The sequence below is a fragment of the Rhipicephalus microplus genome, chromosome X, assembly GCF_043290135.1.
Source record: "Rhipicephalus microplus isolate Deutch F79 chromosome X, USDA_Rmic, whole genome shotgun sequence".
NCBI lineage: Eukaryota > Metazoa > Arthropoda > Arachnida > Ixodida > Ixodidae > Rhipicephalus > Rhipicephalus microplus.
The window spans coordinates 340736941-340756655 of record NC_134710.1 but is presented as its reverse complement, the minus strand read 5'-3'; the positions used below and the strand labels follow the sequence as shown (position 1 = coordinate 340756655).

The window sequence follows — 19715 nt, the reverse complement described above, 5'->3', positions numbered from 1 at the left end:
TTTCCTGTAGTTGCTCATCTTGTCTCCTTCCCACTTTCACTGCTCTTCCAAAACTTAGCTTGATACGTTTGTGATCACTACCCAGACTTCTGGAGCCACCTTCATCTATGTGCATTCCCCTGAGCTTATCATACATCCTATGTGACATCAGTGCATAATCTATCGTCGACTGCAGCCTTCCTACCTCCCATGTTATTTGCCCTTCACACTTCTCGGTACTGTTGCAAATGATCAAATCAAGCCTTTCACACATATCCATGATAATTTTGCCTGTCGGGTCGGTATACCCATCGATATCTTCTATGTGCGCATTCATGTCTCCTAGTATAATTATCTCACACTCTCTTTCTAACTCCTGAATGTCCTTTGATATACACTCTACCATTGCCTGGTTTTCCTCTCTGGCCTTTGCTCCCGTCCACAAGTACACGAAACCAAGGAGCGTCATTTGACCTGCCACTTTCCCTTTTAGGCATAAATGTTCCTTGCACTCCTGCTTGACCCTTTGCCAGTCTGTACTTTTATGAATGAATGCCCCAATACCACCCCCCTTTCTGCTGCCTTCTGTTCTATTACGATATTCCCACGCATAGTCCGGATTGTTCGGAGGTTGTTCCATGTCCCTGAGATGTGTTTCTACAAAACCGTATACCATCGGCCTCTCTTCCTTTAGCTGTTCTTCCATCTCTTCCCACTTCAGCCTGTTCCTACCACCCTGCATGTTAATATACCCAATGTCTGAATGGGCTCGGCGCTTGTGGCTACGTCTATTTATGCCCCGGACTCTACCTATCTTAGACATTTGTGCCACTTTGGAATCGTATCTCTCCATAACACCTGTCGAAGAGCCTCCCTGGTTGTTTTCCTCGTTACTAGCTATCCTGCACCCCGAAGGGCTCGCTTGCCCCCCAAAAAAGCTACTGCACGTCCTGCAAGTCGCCAACCCACCTCATGACCTAGTCGCCCATCGAAGTGAATTCTGTCTCGTTGAAAACCACCCCACCTATGCACCTCTCTGTTTATTTCCACCACCTCAAAGCCTTTCTCTCGACTCATCCGCCATATCTCTTGGTTTGCGTTGACAACCGCTCTTTGCAGGTTGCTATCACGCACCGGTACCTCCGGTATCGTGCGTATCACTACCTGTACCTTAGGAGAAGTGGCGCGCATGTCATCGACGCCTTTCGCCAGTGTGGCTGCTAGTCCTGCTGTATCTTCATTTAAGACATCGTTTAAACCGCCTGAAATTATCACGAGGTTTCGTCTATCAGCTGTAGTTTTGAGTTTTGTGCTCGCTTGCCTCATGACTGCTTCAAGCTTGCGTCCTGGGAACGCCCCTACTGCAACCCTCTTGTCACCTCTTACCCTCTCTTTGATGGCTTCTGTGCATCGATTTAAATTCGAGTCCCCGGCTATTATCACATGCTGTGACTTTTCAGCTGGAGCGTCCTGCACCTGGGGGCTACTTGCACCTGTGACGCCAGCTGCTTTGTCCCCTCCCAGCCCCACCACTACCTCGCTGAAGCTGGGCCTTGCGACAGTTGAACCGGCTAAACCTGTTTTTTCCAAAGTGGCTTGTTCTTCCTTCTCCACCGTTCTGGTTGCCGGTTCTGTACTGTTCTCTCCGTAGGCCGCTTCTTTGTTCAGCTTCGCTAGTGCTTCCTCGGTGGTCTTCAGTCTTTCTCCCATTGCCCTCGTTTTCTCTTGCTCTGTCGCCAACGCAGTCTCGAGCTCATCGATTCTCACCAGCAGTTCACTTTGGGCAACCATCATTTTCTCCATTTTTTCCTCGACCTCACATTGCCTACACTTCGCGTCAGCCTCTTCTCCATCCGCTTCTATGCTTGAGTCCACTTTCAAACCCACTCCACATCCTGAACACTTTACAGTCTTTTTAACCATGTCTTTCTGACACCAATCGTCCCTATACTCGATAATTGCTAAACTCGAGCCGTGCACTACGAAAAAAAAGAAAGTCTAAGCTCTACTACAAAAATTTGCGTGTTCAATGTACGCGCACCTCCCCCACGGGGTGACAAAAGAAAAAAAACAACAACAAATATTTCAAACACACACACCCGCACTAACTAATAAATACCTGGTGACTGGCCCCCGAAAAAGCCGTACCATAAAATTAGTGCTACGAAGATATCAACCGCTGCCTCATAATTATAAAGACAAGCTCAAAACATGCAAAAACACTTATCTGCGCAGTCGATCCGGAGCGCTCGAAAAACACGTCCATCCACCGTGACAGCCCGAACTGAACTCCATGATGATGGCGACTAGCGCGCCGCCCCATGGAGAAATGAAATACCAGCACGCCTCTTTGGCCACCATAACGCCTCCTTAGCTCCTACAAGGCGCGGCCGGGACGATGCTGCCACCTCTCCTTTTAACCACCATAGCCGAGCGTTTCCAATGGGAGACGCGGCACTGCCGATGATGCGTTCCTCCGGACGCCACCAGACGGCGACACCTTTAGAAAACGTGCTATCGCCGCACCAAGAGCGCGCGTCGTACGCGCATGTTGTATGCGCGTCGCTTGCACTTTCGATGCACTTCGAATGTGCGTTAGTTCCCCCAGTCGGTTGCAGTGTTGTTGAGGGGCATTTTCGCCGTTGCGCACATAGGGCGTACCTCCGCAGGTCTTTCCAGTGTTTCGTTTCTGTGCGCGTTAACGCTTGTGTCTCTTCACGAAACCGGGATGTCGTCGCAGAAAAGGAGGCGTAAGGAGAGCGCCTGTTTTTTTTTTTTTTTTCATATTGTGTGAGTGGATACTCTTCAAACAACGAGCGGATTTTATTATTCAGCGCCCCTGTAGACCCAGAACGCTGAGCCGAGTGGAAGAAAAACATAAAACGAAATACAAACTGCGGTGGCTGTCGTTAATGAGAAGCATTTTAGTGGTTGCTACATTTAGTGTTCCTTGAAAATTACAGTCGATGCTGTCATCAGCGAAATTCCCCGTGAAGAACTCAAACCAAAAATGTGTATCCTTCATTTTGTTTCCATATCTCTCGATTTCTTTTCATGGCCAACAAAGTTTTTCGCTTAAACTGGCGTCGCCGATACCAGCGTTTTTACTAAATGAGCTCTTCAATGCTTTGGCGTCGATATTCATTATTTTTCTTGCAAGACTGGACAAGGCCCGCATCTGTACCGGGCATGGCACCGGGTGTGTCCAAAATCATCAAAAATGAAGAAAATTTTATATGTGCTGTACTCGGAGCATAATAGTTAATGAAACTATCTGGGTTTAATGAGTTCAGCTAGCGTAAACGTCATCAGAGAATTGAAGTTCATGAGAAGAACTTATCCAACCCTTGAGCAATAGAAAAATTGGCTAATAGTAAATGTTGTTGCATAATTAAATCAACCAAATGCCATGAGTTTTACTGTTAAATTTTGCTGAAATTCATTACAGTTGAATTCTTTCCTCGGAAACCATGCGTATTCATTTATTTATTGGTATTTTTTTATCAAACACTCAATATCGTGTACCGTAATAACGATAATGGGGCGTATGTACATCTGTAAGTGCAACTAAAAATATTGCTTTGATTACCCATCGCCTCCCAACCAGCGCTCTACAGTTCTAAGTGAGCTGGGAGAGCCCATCGGCGCCTGTCGCACGCGCGCTTTGGCTGGAGTGTTGGTAGAGATGCCGCCGGCACCACTCCGCTCGGCCAACGGTTCCTGCGGCTATTGCCGTCTGGTGGCTCCCGGTGAAAGGCATCATTCTCCAATCTTCTCCAATCTCCATGCCACCACAACTGCTGTGGTCGGCACACTAGTACTAGGCACTGGTCTATAATACGGGCGTAGTCAAGCTGATAATAACGCATTAAAAAAAAAAGTAAGTGTTTCCACGTGGTGTTTTCAAACAACATCAAACAAAAAAGGCAGCGTCTCCTGCGCCGCGCAGCAGCCATATATACGGTCCATACCCACACAAAAGTGGCTCCTGCGCCGCACAGAAGAGACGTCACTTTTAAAAAAAAAGTTAGGCAGCGTCTCCTGCGCCGCGCGGCAGCCATCCCCACACAAAAATGACTTCCGTGCAGCACGAAAGTGACGTCCTGCGTGCGGCGGAGGAGCCACTTCTGTGTGGGGATGGCGGCTGCGCCGCAGCAGTCACTGCCAACAAAAAAATGCATGTGAAGTCAGTGGCGTAACTAGATAGGACGGCGCCCAGGGCAAATATATTTCCGCGCCCCTCATTATGCCCGTGATAATGTTTGTTATTATTATTATTATTATTATTATTATTATTATATAATAATAATAATAATAATATTAATTATAATAATAATAATAATATTAAATAATATTATTATTATTATTATATTATTATTATTATTAGCGCTAATGTAGGCTTCCGCGATTGCCTACTGGCGCGCGGCGGGCCATTTCGGAGGCCAAGGGCCACCAGTTCTGATTTCGATGAGCTACGCCCGCGTTTTTGTATAGTATTTTTCTTTTTTTATTCAAACTTCCGGAAGTCCCTTACCCGTCATTGTTCTCTTCCAGTCCACACTGCAAAAATCTTGACGGCACGGGCGCTTCCCAGGCCCAAGTTTCTCGTACCTAAGCTTTCGCGCTATTTGTGCATCCCAAGGAATGCAGGGTGAGTACAAAACAAAGCAACCAGCTAGACACCGCGCCCTCGGGTCTGGTATGGGGGTTAAACTGGTCGGAGTGTTCTGCCGTTTCGCTCCGTTCGCTGTTCCATTGATGGAGGTCATCCTTGTGCGGCCGCATTCTTTCAGGGAAGTTCTTGGTTTCTCCAACGTACGAAGCGGGGCAGTCGGCACATGCTGTCGGGTACACTACGCTCTGCGCTTTTTTCGCAGGTGCGTGTTCTTTGGGCCAAAGGATGAACCTGCCCATGGCGGTGGATGGCATGTGGGAAACGTTGACCCCCGCCCTTCTATTGCTTTGCTGGCGCCCGCGATGCAGGGAATCAACAAACGTCGCCGTCGTGTCACGCTTTCTCCGTCTTTCCTCCAGAGAACTCTGCGAATAAACGCCTTTGTTTAGCCTTTGGTGCCGAGGTCACGGATTATATTCGCCCTTCCTTCCGCCGCTGCGTGGACGATTAGTCGTTGGACGATCGGCTATTTCGTTGGAGTTTTCTGTTCTTACTCAAAAAAGGTGCATTCGAACTTTTTTATTTTATTTTGTTTACGTACGTGGTTGGTTTCAGGGAAGCTTTCAGTAAGTGGTTTGGGAGGCTGGTGGGGTTCGCTGAAACTCATCTAACCCAGTGCTGCGGAGCACAAAACAAAGCTTAGCCGAGGGTCATGGGAAGGCACGGAGGTAGCGCAGCAAAATGAAAATAGAGGATCCTTTTCCCGATGCAAAAGCCATTGCGGCAACCCTTTCCTTCACCACCATCCCCACTTCCAGTCGTACATTACAACCTCGCCCCTCCCCCCTTCCAGGCGGTTTTACGGAAAAAAACATTGACAACCTTTCCAGGGGGCGCCAACCCGAGGACTCGGCTTGGCGCCCCCTCCCTAGTGGCGCCCGGGGCACTTGTACCCCCTTGCCCCCCCCTAGTTACGCCACTGTGTGAAGTTGCCTGACTCACCGTCAGAGAATCCACCGTTCTCAAAAATCCACAGTATTTAAGAATTCAAGCTAAGTTGGATGAAAGTTGCGCTTTCTCATGCGTTTTGATTTCTACTTGGTTTATTCTCACCGGATTGGAATGATCACAAGGCAACGCCAGTGATTTCTCACAAAGCAATCTTCACGTGTACTGCAACACAGACTACACGCACGACGCGATGTATAGTTTCACGATGTATAGCTTGATAATCCATTGTTGTTTTTTTCGTCGTCAGCCGAATTTAAAGAAAACGAAGCACGCTAATGACTATGTTCTAGTTCACTATAACTGTTACGAAGCGCGCCTCCAACGACGTTACGAAGGGCGCCACGAATCCCACCGCTGCAACCACTGTTGCGAAAGACGGCGACGCCAACACGCTCCCGAAGGCGCCACTGCTTCGAACTCCGCCGGGAAGGTCACTAGCCGTTTGGTAGCGTAGGTTTCTCAGCTCGCGACTGCTTCTGCGCAGAGCTGATAGACGAGCGGACGAGACGACGGTGAGTTAAACAAGGTTTATGTACAGCATATATACAGAGGCATTACAAATTCGGCACTGGGGCCGACAGCTTAGAGACCCGAAGAGCCGAGCTCTCCTCTCTAACACATAGGTCTACTGCTCGCGACGCGCCGCAGGGCTTCTTTTATATGCACCGGGTGGATTCTTTGAGTAACCAAATGTCCAACCAGAAGCGCCGCTGGTCGTGAGGTTAGAATCCTCCAATGGGGTCGCCACTGGGCCGCGTCATTCTCATCGAATCTGAAGCCGCTGCGCTGCAAGTGGCTGCACCCAAGGACGAGTGACGTCGCCACGCATTGCGTCAGACTCGCCAGACAGGAAGGCGCCGGTTGCTTGCTCGACGGGCTCGCTGGCTGAGGTGACTCACTGTGCGTGCGCGGCAGAAAGGCACCGCCGCGTGTTGACGCCGTTGAGTTGTTCGCGTCAGGCGGGCTCGCGGGCTGGCCTTGACACAGATTGCCTTTTTCAGAGGCATGGACGTTCGCTGTGGACTCGCAGGCATAACACTGCCGTATTGTCTTCTTTCGAGGGCTCTTAATCTTTTTTGACAGGTAGCCAGGAGCACCATCGCAAATAGACGGCACAGCATCCTTGGTGAGCCCGGCTCTCCTCTTCCCGGACATTAAAACATGTCCGTTAAATTCTGAGGACCACGTCTTCAGCACGAAATGGGGAGCGAAGTGCCTTTCACACACACGGTCGGTCCTTTGCAACACGCGGTCTTTTCGAGGTATCGCACGCCTCCACGCCTGAAGTCTTTCTTCGTTCGCTGGCGGCGTGAAAAGAGCGTACTTCTCATTGCAGGATTTGTAGCCGCTGTTGCAAAAGGGCACAAAACACTTGCCCATTATTCCACTTCACACAAACACCAGGAGCAGGACCAGCACGAAAGTACGCAGCACCAGCACAGCAGCAAACGAACGTGCTCCACAATGCCCATGCGGCGCGAAGGAGTTTTCTGCGGCGGGCGAACCGGCCCTACGCGCTTTAAGGCCCCTGTATTTTTACGGGCTTGAGTTTGGCGCGCCACCTCTCGGCACTGAGAAGAAGGAGTACACATTCTATCTCTCCCCACAAAGCGCTCTCTCCGCGTTGTTCGCTCTAAAGCCCCTATATATAGGGGGCTTTAGTTCGCTCACCTAAAAATTCTTGCACCGTGGTGTGAGTCTTGCAGCCCATTTTGCAGCCCACCACACAAGCAGTTTATCTTGTATTATTCGCGCAACATTGAAGCTGAAAGGTTCTGCAACCTTGCACCAACAAAATTTATCGCACTTCAGTTCCCGCACGAGCAAGATGTTGTGGGACACAACGACTTCGAGGCACGGCTGGCACGTTGTCGCCAAGCCACAGAACACCTGGCCAAGCACGGAGGAACTTTTATCACCGCACCACGGTGATCATGGCTTGCGCCGGTGGCTGTGTGACGGCGCCACCGTAGCTGAAAGTTGCGAGTGGAGTTAATGCGTAACTTATAGAGGGCGTAACTGCATTTTCGATGCCCGCGCGAAATAAAAACTGAAAGCTTGTGAAGCGCGTCACCTGTGAGCGAAACTTGTTAACATAAAAAGAAATGGGGAGGGGGGAACGGTAAACTGTGAATTGGTGTAAAATTGTTTATGTGTAACCTAGTATCGGTGCAAAAGGCTGTGTAATATTAAAACACCTGTTACGTCTGGCTTTCAAAATGTATAACCTCGAATGATGCGATTGAGGGAATTTCCATGAATTCCCACGGGACTCATGTGACCACTTTGACGTGTATCTATGCAGTGCATCTGTCAAAACACCCCCGCACGCGCAGCAGCAGCATGCAGTCAAGCAGTTCTCGTGCTCTCAGCCTGCCATCTTGCAAAGTGGCATGTTCTGCGCTCTGACCGAGTGAGCTTTACTTCTTTTTACCTCGTCGTTGCCTGAACCAGAGACTTATGTTGGTACGTACGCCTGCGACCTCATTTTCGTTCTCCCCAGCGAGCAACTAGTGCACTTCAAACAACGCAGAAGTTTAACTGTAACCTTGTAAATGCACTCAAGCTAGAAAGTGTGTGTTATCGGGAATCTTGTTGTGCCATTCTTTTCGCTTGTTTCCTGGTTTGTTTTGCGTTTATTGAGGCTGTCATTTTTATTAACCGTGCTTAGTTTCGTTTTCGAGCTTAGGTTAATTTTTTATTAAACGCACACCTGTCGGGGGCCACTCTTGGTCAGTGTCAGACTCCCTTCCACCCCCCGCAGTCTACTTACGCTTCTTTTACAGATGCCCTTGTTCTAAATGGAGTGTATTATATGCAAAGAAACCTGGCAGCACCGAGTGGAGCTTTCTGCTCACCTTCAGTCGTACGAGCACTTTCTAGAAAACCTGAAATGCTGCCTATGGTTGGATGAGTAAGTGGCGTTTGAATTCTTCATGCTGGCTGAATTGATTTCAATCTTGCGTAATGTTTCGAAGGTGATTTTAGGCTTGTAAATCAAAAGCATATTCCGAAATTTTGGATCATGAAACAAATATTCGATACAAAGATGGAATCAAATACTATTTCTTTCTGTCTCTTTTTTTTCTTTCTTTTTTGTGTGTGAGAGGCAGCTTTCTTGTATTTGAAATCGCGAACCATGTACCGAGTCAATAACTGTATACTTGCTACTGATGAAGCAATGGATTGCAGTGTCATTGCGAGTGTATGGCATGATGATACATGAATCCTCGCGCAATACAGAGCCACCCAAAAAAAAAAAAGTCGCTATGTGTATCATACTTATGGTCGTTATCGTTTTAAATAAGTGCGCGCGTGGGTCGATGACCACTTGAGGCGTGGTGTATATGCATGCTCTTTACGGCCTTTAGGTAACGTTCTTTTTTTCGCGCTCAGTTTCGGTTTCGCCTATGTTGGAGCCTTGAGTTTTGACGATTATCTCAAATTACGTGTGTTTTGCATCGCTTTTAAACAATAGACTTGTCATTGTTTGGCACGCCTGCAACTCTTCCACATATAATGGCTGTAACAGTAATAGTTAAGATTATTAAACGATTTTTTGTACTTGAATGTGCCTGAGGGGCAGTGAAATTTTAAAACGAATGCGGCCAGACTGCCATAGAATTTTTGTTTTTTAAGGATCTGTATTGTCTTTAAAAAAAGCAACTATATATTTTCGTTATTGCGCCGGTATGCATTAGAAGCCCAATACGCGCGTAATTAATTTTTGGTTTAGCTTGAACTACAGTGTACTAGAAGCTTGCAGTGCACTAGTACCTCTGTGCTACTACACTGTAGTTGAACCTTCGGCATAAGCCACGGTGTAGGAAGGGCATAAGCCATGCACCTGCGCAGGCTTTTGGCCACGGTGTGTGAAGCCCTGTAGCGGCGTCATTTAGCCGCGTCGACGAAGCACGGCACAGCGAGTGCGTGCCCGTGAGCAATGATCATGCGGCTGCCCTTCGCCCTTCGTTGTTTTGTCGTTTCTGCGCGCGCGCCTGCGTCGACGTGTTCGTTTTCCTTCCGTCGCCCGTCGCGTTCTATTCTTTCAGCGCGCACTGGTGGTTTCCTGTGGCGCCTCATGCTCGCCAGAAAACGGCTCGAAGTTCGCGGAGCGACGACAACGCCGCGCCAAGCTCTGGAGAACTGGGCGCGGCCGAGGGTGCAGGCGAGTGTTTCGCCGAAGCGGGAGGGCATGCAAGTCGGTGCGGGGTACTTCAGCCACAGAACACCTACCACTTCAGCGCCGTGCGGACGGCTTGGCGCGCAAAAACAAGACGCTCGCTGTGCCTAGCTGCATTTCCGCGATGGCAGAGGCGACGCCACGAAAGCGTCGGCGAAGTCCGAAGTATTGTTGTCGTTAGCTGCCACAATGCAGGCAACACGAAGGGACGCGTTCCACGTGAAGGCTGTTTCACATGCCGCGATTGCAGCGAAAAAAATCGATCCGCTCGCTCCAATCGCTTTGTTCGCAACCGTCGCTAATGGCGGTTTTGTTCCACATGGACCGCGATTTTCGCTCTGCCACTGGAGCGGCGAGTTCTTGCCACCGCTCTTAGTGACAGGCACGAATGTAATATAATATGTGCATTGTGATATCATGGAGTTTCTGTGAACGGTAACGAAGGATCCACTTGTTTCGTCATTTAAGAACACTTTCAGTCTAAATTCATTTTAATATGCACAGCATCGGCCATTACCAAAACAAACAAGTCGACTCTATTTCGACGGCTTGGCCGGACCAGCCCTATTTCGACGGGTCTCGACCAAAAATCGCTCCCGCCGCTGCGATCAGAGTGAAAATTTCCAACATGTTGGAAGCTCGCCGCGGACCGCTGCGGCGGGAGCGAACTGCCCTTTCTTTTGCTGCGAGCGGATTCGCAGCCTGAAAATCGCTACTTTTTGTGTCATGTGAAGCGGCCTTAAAGCTTCAACGGTTTGCTCCAACTCTGGGGCTGACTGTACATGAATGCATGCGCTAGAGAAATGCCAGCTTGCAGCTGCATGTGCGTTCTCGTATACAAAGATCCTGCTTCTCCTGCCATGACCATGTCAATTGTAGGAGGAAAAAAAAAAAAAAGCTGCATAGCCAGTTGCCACTGTTTTTCACACGCAACTGCTTTCTTAACCTTGCCTATATATATTCAGCAGCGTGTTACATGACGGCACACGTTTCAAAGCTACCTCTGCCAAAATGTTTCAGGAGCGTGTACAAAGCGACAATTAAGGTGACAGAACATGCTTGAAAGTTATCTACACTCCGTACAGTGCTTCGAGTGCGCGTTTACGCGCGCGCTAATTGCGCGTCGCGCAATCAATACCACACCCCGCCTGTCATTCGGCACCTCACGCTGAGCCGCGTTCGCGAAAGATAAAGCATGACACGAGAGCTGCAAAAAAAAAAAAAAAACGAGGCAAGCACTTCAACTTGACTCTAAAACTTCTCGGACATTGTAATGCCATAACCGCGTAAGCTTACTTTTTATTTATATTTTCAGCACGCCGCAAATGTTTGCACATGACAGTATATGGCTGCTACTTTTAGATACCAAATCAAAACAATAATTATATGGGTTTCGTAAACGTCAATACAGCTCATCGATAGAATATGCGGCTTCATGTCGACTGAATGAGACTTACCTCGAGGCATACGTCGTGCACGCTTTTGTGCCGGACCTTAGAAATGAATTTCACAGCGACTTGGGCCTCCCCTTCTTCTATCTTCTGCTCCACATCATACACGTGACTGAACTGATCGACCAAATGGCCTTTTCGATCACACACGTACTCCAGGCCATGCGTCGAAGCATTCGAGTTAAAGGTGCTGACAGCTGTACATGTAGCATTCATTTTATATTTTTGCTTTATAGTCTTCCAGAAGAATTGCCCCTTTGTTTTGAGGACTTGGCACGACTAACTAGGCTGAAATGGCTGTCATGACACGGGAGGTGACTTTTAGTCAAGTTATAATGTGACATCCATGGAACAATTTTTCGTATTGCTGGTAATATTCACTAATGCTGAGTTCATGCAATCCAACAAAACCATATTGTGATGAAATATTAAAAGCTTGACGATTCTCTTATGAGATCAACTGGTCAGACCCTCATTTAAGAGTTACCGGTGCAGCTGATTGGATAATATGTTTTGACTTATCAGCTTAATTGGTCCAACCATTTGGCTTATATTTGTGCTGGCATTTGTTGGATGGCTCACTGTACACAACTAAGAAATCCAATTGGAACTGTGTGCTCCTTACAATGGGTGAACTGAGTTCATCTACTAAGCTATATGATCAAACCAATTGGTTACATTACTCAAGCTTATTCAAACTAATGGGATGACCGATTGGACTTGCTGGAATTTTTTTATGGTTGTCCCAAAACAATTGGAAATTTCCCATACGTTCCAGTTGGACATTTCAGAGTGGTTTGGACAACCTTTTTTTTTTATTCAGGCCGTAGCAGGGCACATTGAAGTTAATTTATAATGATTGTGTGTCCTGGCTTTTGTTGTAGGCAATCGGGCACAGAATCTGGTGTGTACATAAATTTAAATGTTCTTTTTACCTGCAGCAGCAGCGTAACATTTACTCTGTTGCCACTGCTAAAGTTTAATTTCTGGCATAGGCATAATTTCTGGAAGTGCTCATTTCGATGGAAGCAAAGTAGAACATCTGTGTGCTTCAATTAAGGCTTGCAATAAAAAAAACACTAGGTTGTAGAAATTAATCTGATCCCCACAGTGGTATGCGTTGTGATAACAAGTTGGTTCTGCCATCTGACACTCTAGAATGTTTAACTTCTGTTAAAAAAGTGTTGTAGAAAGACATGACAAAAAATTTTGAAACAGTGCATAACTTAGATAAAAATTTGTTGGAGGCATACCGAGCACATTCTATTTAATGCTTTTGTCATCAATCTTTTACGTTGGAAACGCTGCTTACATAAATTCTTAAGACACGTTAAAAAGTTGTTTTGGAAAAAGGAAGAAGCTTCAGTCTTTACAATGTGGGACTGTTCAATTTTGTGTGAAATTTGATTATTCCAGAAACAATTTTCCGAATCATTTAAATGAAATTTTGCTCGGAAACCACATGCCAATTAGCCTATACTTTTTACGCCGCATGGAATTCATGCAGAATGTGCACTGTCAACCCTGCCTCGCAACAATGAAGTTTGATGCTGCTAGCTTAAGCGAACTGACCTATATGCAGTAAAGAGTTTTATGTGTTAATTTAAAACATGCTTACCTCTTTGTTATAATTACATATCAATGTTCATAAACTGATTACTTAAGGCTTTTGCAAACTGCCAAAAAATGGTGAATAGCCAAATGATTACATAAAAAAAGACAATTCCTCCTCTGTGAGCATAGAAAATAGCATCTGATTTTTAATTGAAAAAATATGTATATGACAAGAAAATTTAATGGCCCTATTTATATGGTGAGCAGTAGCATGTGACATGTGGATAGTTCATACTGTAGCTATGACTTAACATGAAAAAATTATCACAACCCACAAATGAAATTACATAATAAATCTGTCACAAACAGTGATTCAGCTATCCTTGGTAATGTGTTCCTCAGAGTTTTTTTTGTGTGTGTCAAATTCACTGACACTAAAAGTTTGGCAGGAAGTTCTGTAATAAGAATAGGACTTTGCAAAGGGCTGTAATTTGCATGTGCTTTTGCAAAAATGGGAAACTTTTTAAGCCATCCAACTTCAAGCAGGTCTCTCTACGTATGTGCCCAGATGCACTAAAATTTCATTAACGCTATATCGGCACTTGATTGTGCTGGATGTTATGCTAAAAAGCATATACTCTCAAGAGCAATCTTTAGTAACATAATCACTAAGTGCCATTCTTTGCTATCTTCCATACTGCCCAGTCAAGCATTGGTATGAGTTGTCTGAATATCCCGTTGAAAATATTAAAAAATATAAAAAGAGTAGATTGGGTTAAGTAAAGGGTTGTATATGATATTTGCCATTAAGGTACGTCACAAGTATAACTTGGAGTCATATAATTAGTTGACCTTAGTGTAAACAGCACATCTCGGATCAGGCTTGTTTCAGCATCGAACTAGTCGTAACTCAGTCACGTGCTGTTTTCTATGCGACTTCGGTAGCTCGTGAAATGAAAAGTTCACATTAAGAATCCACCAGGGCACATGAATGCCAAAAATGTGTTTAAAAGGGATGAAATAGATTGAGAAGGTTTTTATATTAGCTTGTGCAAATATTTGATCAAGTATTACTGTATTCAAATTTGCTTTGATTCGAATTTAAATGGTTGAAAATTTCAAAGTATTCAAAATGAATAAATACTAGGTGTATATTAAGCCGCATAGACCTTGCAGTGAGACCACACAAAGATATAAGTTGTGAAAACACCTATCCCAGTGTGTATTAGTCCATATGTAACTTTGTAAAAGTGGTTTCACTGCACTAAAGAAATGACAAGCAGTGAAAACATTCAAGGAAATCCGTGTTGCCGTGAAGCTCTATTTCAAGGTTAAACGAACATAATACCCTCACATTGATTCATCATTTTTTTTAAGTTTAAAGGCTTGCTATACTGGCTTATACGATATAAATATAGTAAATTCTTTACCTTTACATATTTTACAAGTTATCACTTGCATTCTACTAAAAGTGAAATCCTGCTACCATTAAAAGTTGTTTCCAATTCTTTTGAATAAAAAAGAATAGCACTTGCACAGGCCTTATTTTAATGTTTACAATATGTAGTTCAAATTTGTTGGGTCATGACAAATTGACCATTTTTCCTTATATGTGATATACTGTATTCAAAGCTGAGTCGAAATTATTTTACCAAAATCCCTATTTGCTTTGAATTCGCTTCGAACTTAGAAAGCACTATTCACACAAGCCTAGTTTTATATGATAGTGGGCATTGAGGTATGTCATAACTTAAAATGCCCGAAAGGACTGCGAACTTCTGGTGGGTTAGCAGCTTATCCTGTTTACAGCATCACATCTCTTCCCCTCCTCGCTCCCTTTTCACCAGCTGAGTTTGCCTCGCGTAGGTCTCGGAACAGGGCTCGCGTAGGGTGTACTTATTAGTTCCAGCAGTCGCCAGGTGTCATGCGCCTCGCTCTTTTTCTACTCCTCCTTCAATATGGTTTAAAGGAATAAAAAAGGGGTAGTGAGCTCCCTGGCGTTGAATGTGCGACATTGTTTAAGTATTCTTCAGCACTAAAGAGTACACCAAGGCACACATGTGCCAAAAGGGGACTTCGGGGACTGCAACTACGACACTCCCAAGTCTAAAATTAGGGTTGCCTCTAGATTTCATATAATGTATTTTTACTTACACAGAAACGATACACATATATTATAAAAAAATATCTAATAATTTATGGGGTTGTATATTGTAAACTATGATATAATTGTGAGGCATGTTGCAGTAGCTAGAGCTCCAGAAGTTTTGACTACCTCAATTGGGTTGTTTAACATTTTATGACATGAAACTTCGGTACTCTTAAAAGAACAGAGAAAAAGGCAAGACAGGACAAAGTGTGCCAAACAAAACACAACAACCAGTTATTTGTTTCTTGTAGAAAAGGGGTGATCTACTCTTTCTCATTGTTTTGTGGCAAAAAGTCCGTAGGCCAGTCTGGATGCAGAAATGTGAGACTCCGTGAGTATCTCCACAATATGCTAAACATTTCGGTTTGTCTTTTAAGTGTACCTTGTAGCGACGGTGGGTGCACACCTCTTATCAGCCAATGCATCGTCCATAGTATCCATAGCAAGACCACGAAAGAAATCGCCAAGACTGATGAAATTATCATGGCATGTGAATCATGTCTCAGCACTTTGTCTGTTGATCTTTTTAAGCAAGGACCTTGGATTATTGACTTGTGCAGAGTAACATTGGCATCAAGGTAGCAGAGCATAGCTCTCCGACTGTCTGTTAACACGATTGCATTTTTTTCGGTGTCTCCGCGTACTTGCGCGAGCAAAGAGGGTATTTTATTTGAATGGTTTCTTTGAACAAAACTATTGGAGCAGTACCTTGTCCAGTCTAGTGTTTTTTGCTGGGCCTTTTTGTGTGCTGAAGTTTCATTATGGCTTTTTAGCAACACGCCCAGCTACATACTCCAGCGTGTGCGTGCGGGTCAGCAGCCGAGTTCTGTAACCACTGTACCACTGCAGCAACCCCCCCTCAATACCAGGTCTTTGAAACGGGTTGTCCCGTGGACATCTTGTTTGAATGCCAGCAGAAGAGCCATGTTGGACATGGACTTTGCCGGTATATTATAGTATAAATGTTCATGTTGGTTGCCAGAATGGTTGGATAAGCATGAGGATGTACGCAGTGTGGTTTTCACTTTGTGACGCATCCACAGACCTTTTCATGATTAATTTGATTCGGAAATTGTTTTTAAAGTTCATTTTGAAGGTTCAAATATTTTGTTATATGGAGATAGTACTCGTGTTTGCTACATTTATTGGTGCATTTCAATGCACGATTTACACGTGGTAGTGTTTTTTTTTTTCTAATATATATTGTACACATAGGTCGACAAAAAAAGTGGAGCTCGCTTGGACTCGCTAAAAAATAAGTTTTGTTTCGGGCTCTCTGGGACTACTCAGCCAGACTCGCTCGGACTCGAATTCTCCAGAACATTACTCGCTCCGACTTGATCCAAGTCTGAGCGAGTCTAATTGTGAGTGAGTTTGCCAATCTATAATTTAAATGAGAATTCTTGTATCAATCATTCTCCCATGACAAACTATAAAATTGATATGACGTGGAAATATGACTGGTGACATTATTTCATTTCCAGCTGGTGTCACACACTTCACTTTTTCTAGTTTGTAGTGATGCAAATGGTAGAGAATACAGCTAGACATGACTCCTGCAAAGTTTTTGGCTAGGGACTAAATGTGAACTAGCATTTGAGAAGCAAACATTTCTGTTTGTACCAAGTGACTCTGTATTAAGAAAATCTTCCAAGCAAGGCCATGTACCATATTCCTTACTTCTTCCATGCAGAGAACCATTTCTTCGGAACAAAAGAAATGTGAGTGTTTCCTGTATGACGACCAAGACATGTGTTCCTGCGGTCTACATCAACGCAGAGCTACATCAGACAGCTCAGCGCACTATGCGCATCAAAGTTTCAAGCGCATCGAACAGTGCCGTATGCTTGCAGCGATGCAGCTTGCTTGAGCTTGATGACACTTTCTGTCTTGAAAACATTGGAACGATCCCTGTAAGCTTTCCTTATTTATTACTCAAGGGCAGTAGCCATATCGCCAAACATATTACACAAGGGCAGTAGCGCATATTGACACACACCCTCCTTTCTATGTTTTATGTTGCCGGTGCATTGCCTGTGCAAATACTGCCTTGTGTGCAATCTGCGCCAGAATGTCCGAGAGCATTCTAGATAGTTTTCGAATCATCTGCTCAGCTTTAGCACGTAAATGCGAATGGCTGAGTTTGTTCTGAACAAACTCGGCCATCAGCAGTAACACTCGAATGTATGAATTTCAATTTCCCAGCGGCAGGTTCGGCCAAATAACGACTTTAATTTCAGACATGCTGTCCCTGCCTTCGTCAATGTCACATCCATGTGACAATATACTGGAGACGTAGCCTGTATATATTTTTACATGCAAACAACAGTTTTGTTATCAAGATTAAATTAGAGTGCCTCGTGAGTGAAGGTGTAGAGTGGACACACTTTCCACCGACACAAACGCAGAGAAGTAGGCCTGCTGCTTGGTTATCTACTCATTTTTGTTAGTTTCTTTTGGTGGCTCAGGTTTGTTTGTGAAATGCTTTCTGTCACTCTTGCTAATTGTGAGAATTTATTTCAGGTCTTGTTTACATTCAAACAAGTCCTATATTTTATAATCACATTGAATTTTGATACATTTGGTTGTATATATAGCTTCTGTTATGTATAACGTGGTTATGGAAAAGTGTGATTTGATACTGTCTTGGTTATCCTGCACGCCAAGTAAAGTTCTATTGCCTACATGATTTTAGTGCAGTAAGTGATAGTGACACCTAAATGGTAGTGTTGAAATGACAACTAGACTACAGCAGTGAAGTCGACGTCGCTATTCTGGTGGGCTCGGCAGCACTCATTAAATAATCTTAGAAGCTAACTCTGCTTCTTAAAAAGTCTTTTATGTATGACAAATGTTCAGCAATCAAGTTTATAAGGTGTTACAGGTTTCTCGATAATGTCTTCTTGGGTATAACTATGTATTGTTCATGAATTATTATAGTCTTCTTGAAATGATAAAATTTATTTCTGCATTGTTTAGGGGCATTGTTCTTAGTGTTTTATCACCAGCATAAAACTGGCTCAAAACTTGTTCGTAAAAAGTGATTTTTTTGTTGTGCACTCTCTTTTATCTGGTTTTCCCTGAAGGTGTCGATTGGTCCGGGTTCCACATATGATGTCGTTCTTTCTTGCAATGTGAAGACGACCGGTATCAAGCGTAATGGCATCGTGTTCAGTTTCTGCACGGATTCAGCAAAGACGAAGCCCTTTGTGATAGTTCGCTTTTTCGAACTTGTCTGCCGAGATGACCGCTCTGAAAAAAATATTCTGGAGCCACTGATCCCGTATGAATACCAGCTGCCAGTGCCAAGGCTTCCTGATGCCATGTACATAATTCCTGCCGAGTGCATTGGAAGGTTTGTCTCCAGCATGGTTTTTCTTTTCAAATCTTAATGCATTTTCTCTTCCTTGTAAGCGGTTGCAAGGCCCTTCTGGGGTAATCTTATTTGTAACTAGTACAGTGAACTTGCTTATAAGTGTCCCAAAAACTTGGGAAGGTGCTTGAGCTACCTTCAAGAGTAGAATGCGATAGTGTAATCAGTTCCTGGGCACATACCCTTCTTAATTACTAGCCTGGCTTCAGTTTTCTGTGCATCCTTTAACCGTTACTGTAAGGAAACGAACAACATTCTGTGCACATAAATTTGGCCATTTCAAAGTATCGAAGAAACGCCTACTGCAAGTCTGCCCACTAAGCCATAATTATTCCTTTTGCAAATAAGCAAAGGGCCTACGACACGTCCCTAAGACAACACAAGAGTCTACACAGCTGTTTACTTTGCTGATGGTTTTGCCTATAATAAAATATGACTTGGTGCTTTGTAGTGGGTGGGCCTTTATAACACCCACTTGTAGCGCAACTAACATGTTATGTCGCTTGGCATAATTTTATGCTTCTGCAATGCAATATTACGTGTGCAATACTACATGTGTAATATTTCAGGACCAACGCAGTATGCCTGTAATAATTAGCTTATTGAGGACATTAGAAAACCAAGGTTTTCAGAATTGATCCACTGGCCACTTATACAACTGTGCCTTAAACTATATGCACCTGACAAATAACTCCAATATCAGATAACTCCCAGATTTATTTGTTGTGCTGGGAGCATGAAAGTAATAATGATACAGCAGGCACTGTTTAAGGGGAACTTTGAAAGGATGGACAAATTGTTTATTAATTGGAAGCTTTATTTAATCCTATGATGTCAAAAATTTTGTTTCTATGCACAACATCAAGAAAGCTCTGGCATACACAAAGAAAAGACAAAACATGCAAATTAAGTTGTCAGCAAAAGATAATAAATATTTATAGGCGAGAACCGAGTTGCTGCTCCTCGGCAACTTAGGGCACCTGTGTTTCTACTTCACATAGACTGCCTTAACCCTTTGCAGCCCAAAACTTTTTGCCCACTTTCTGGCTTTACCAGTCCAAAACTATTTTGCCAGTTCCTGGCACCGCCAAGAAAAACATGACCTGGGGCAGAAACTGACAGGATATTTTTTTGCTCTTGCATTCTGATGGCACTTCCTTTAGTTATATTTCGGCAGCGTATGATACCACTCAAAGCATTCTGCTTTGTGCAGGCTAAGGTTGTTACTGCATGTTTTGCAGAGAAACAGGTGTTGTCTCCGCTACTGCCGCCGCCGTCGTCTTCACCACTCTATTCTGTCGAATCGCTGTCTGGTGGTGGTAGGTAATTTTATTCCTCACAAAACTTATCCTCAATTTCATTAAAAGCACCACCGTAAAATGCGCATGGTGATAACATGG

General features: G+C 44.5%; 1 protein-coding gene and 1 long non-coding RNA gene across 8 annotated transcripts in view; both read left to right on the top strand.

Moving 5' to 3' along the window:
- LOC119161201 (putative helicase MOV-10) overlaps positions 1-19715 on the top strand; it is an 89734-nt gene that overhangs the window by 33632 nt on the left and 36387 nt on the right. The window contains exons 2-5 of one of the 7 annotated variants that reach the window (XM_075879783.1): positions 7911-8018; positions 8392-8519; positions 16636-16855; positions 18029-18297. In XM_075879783.1, coding sequence (XP_075735898.1) covers positions 8407-8519; positions 16636-16855; positions 18029-18297 — 602 coding nt within the window. In that variant the 5' untranslated portion in view covers positions 7911-8018; positions 8392-8406. Of the gene's footprint in view, positions 1-7910; positions 8072-8391; positions 8520-15238; positions 15274-15400; positions 15521-16635; positions 16856-18028; positions 18298-19715 lie in introns of those variants that run through there. The other 6 variants (XM_075879786.1, XM_075879782.1, XM_075879787.1 and 3 more) reach the window with 6 other exon arrangements.
- The window catches only part of LOC142776317 (uncharacterized), an 87309-nt gene continuing 71123 nt past the window's right edge, over positions 3530-19715 (top strand). The window contains exon 1 of the long non-coding RNA XR_012887448.1: positions 3530-4630. This is a non-coding gene — a long non-coding RNA (uncharacterized LOC142776317). The remainder of the gene's footprint in view (positions 4631-19715) is intronic.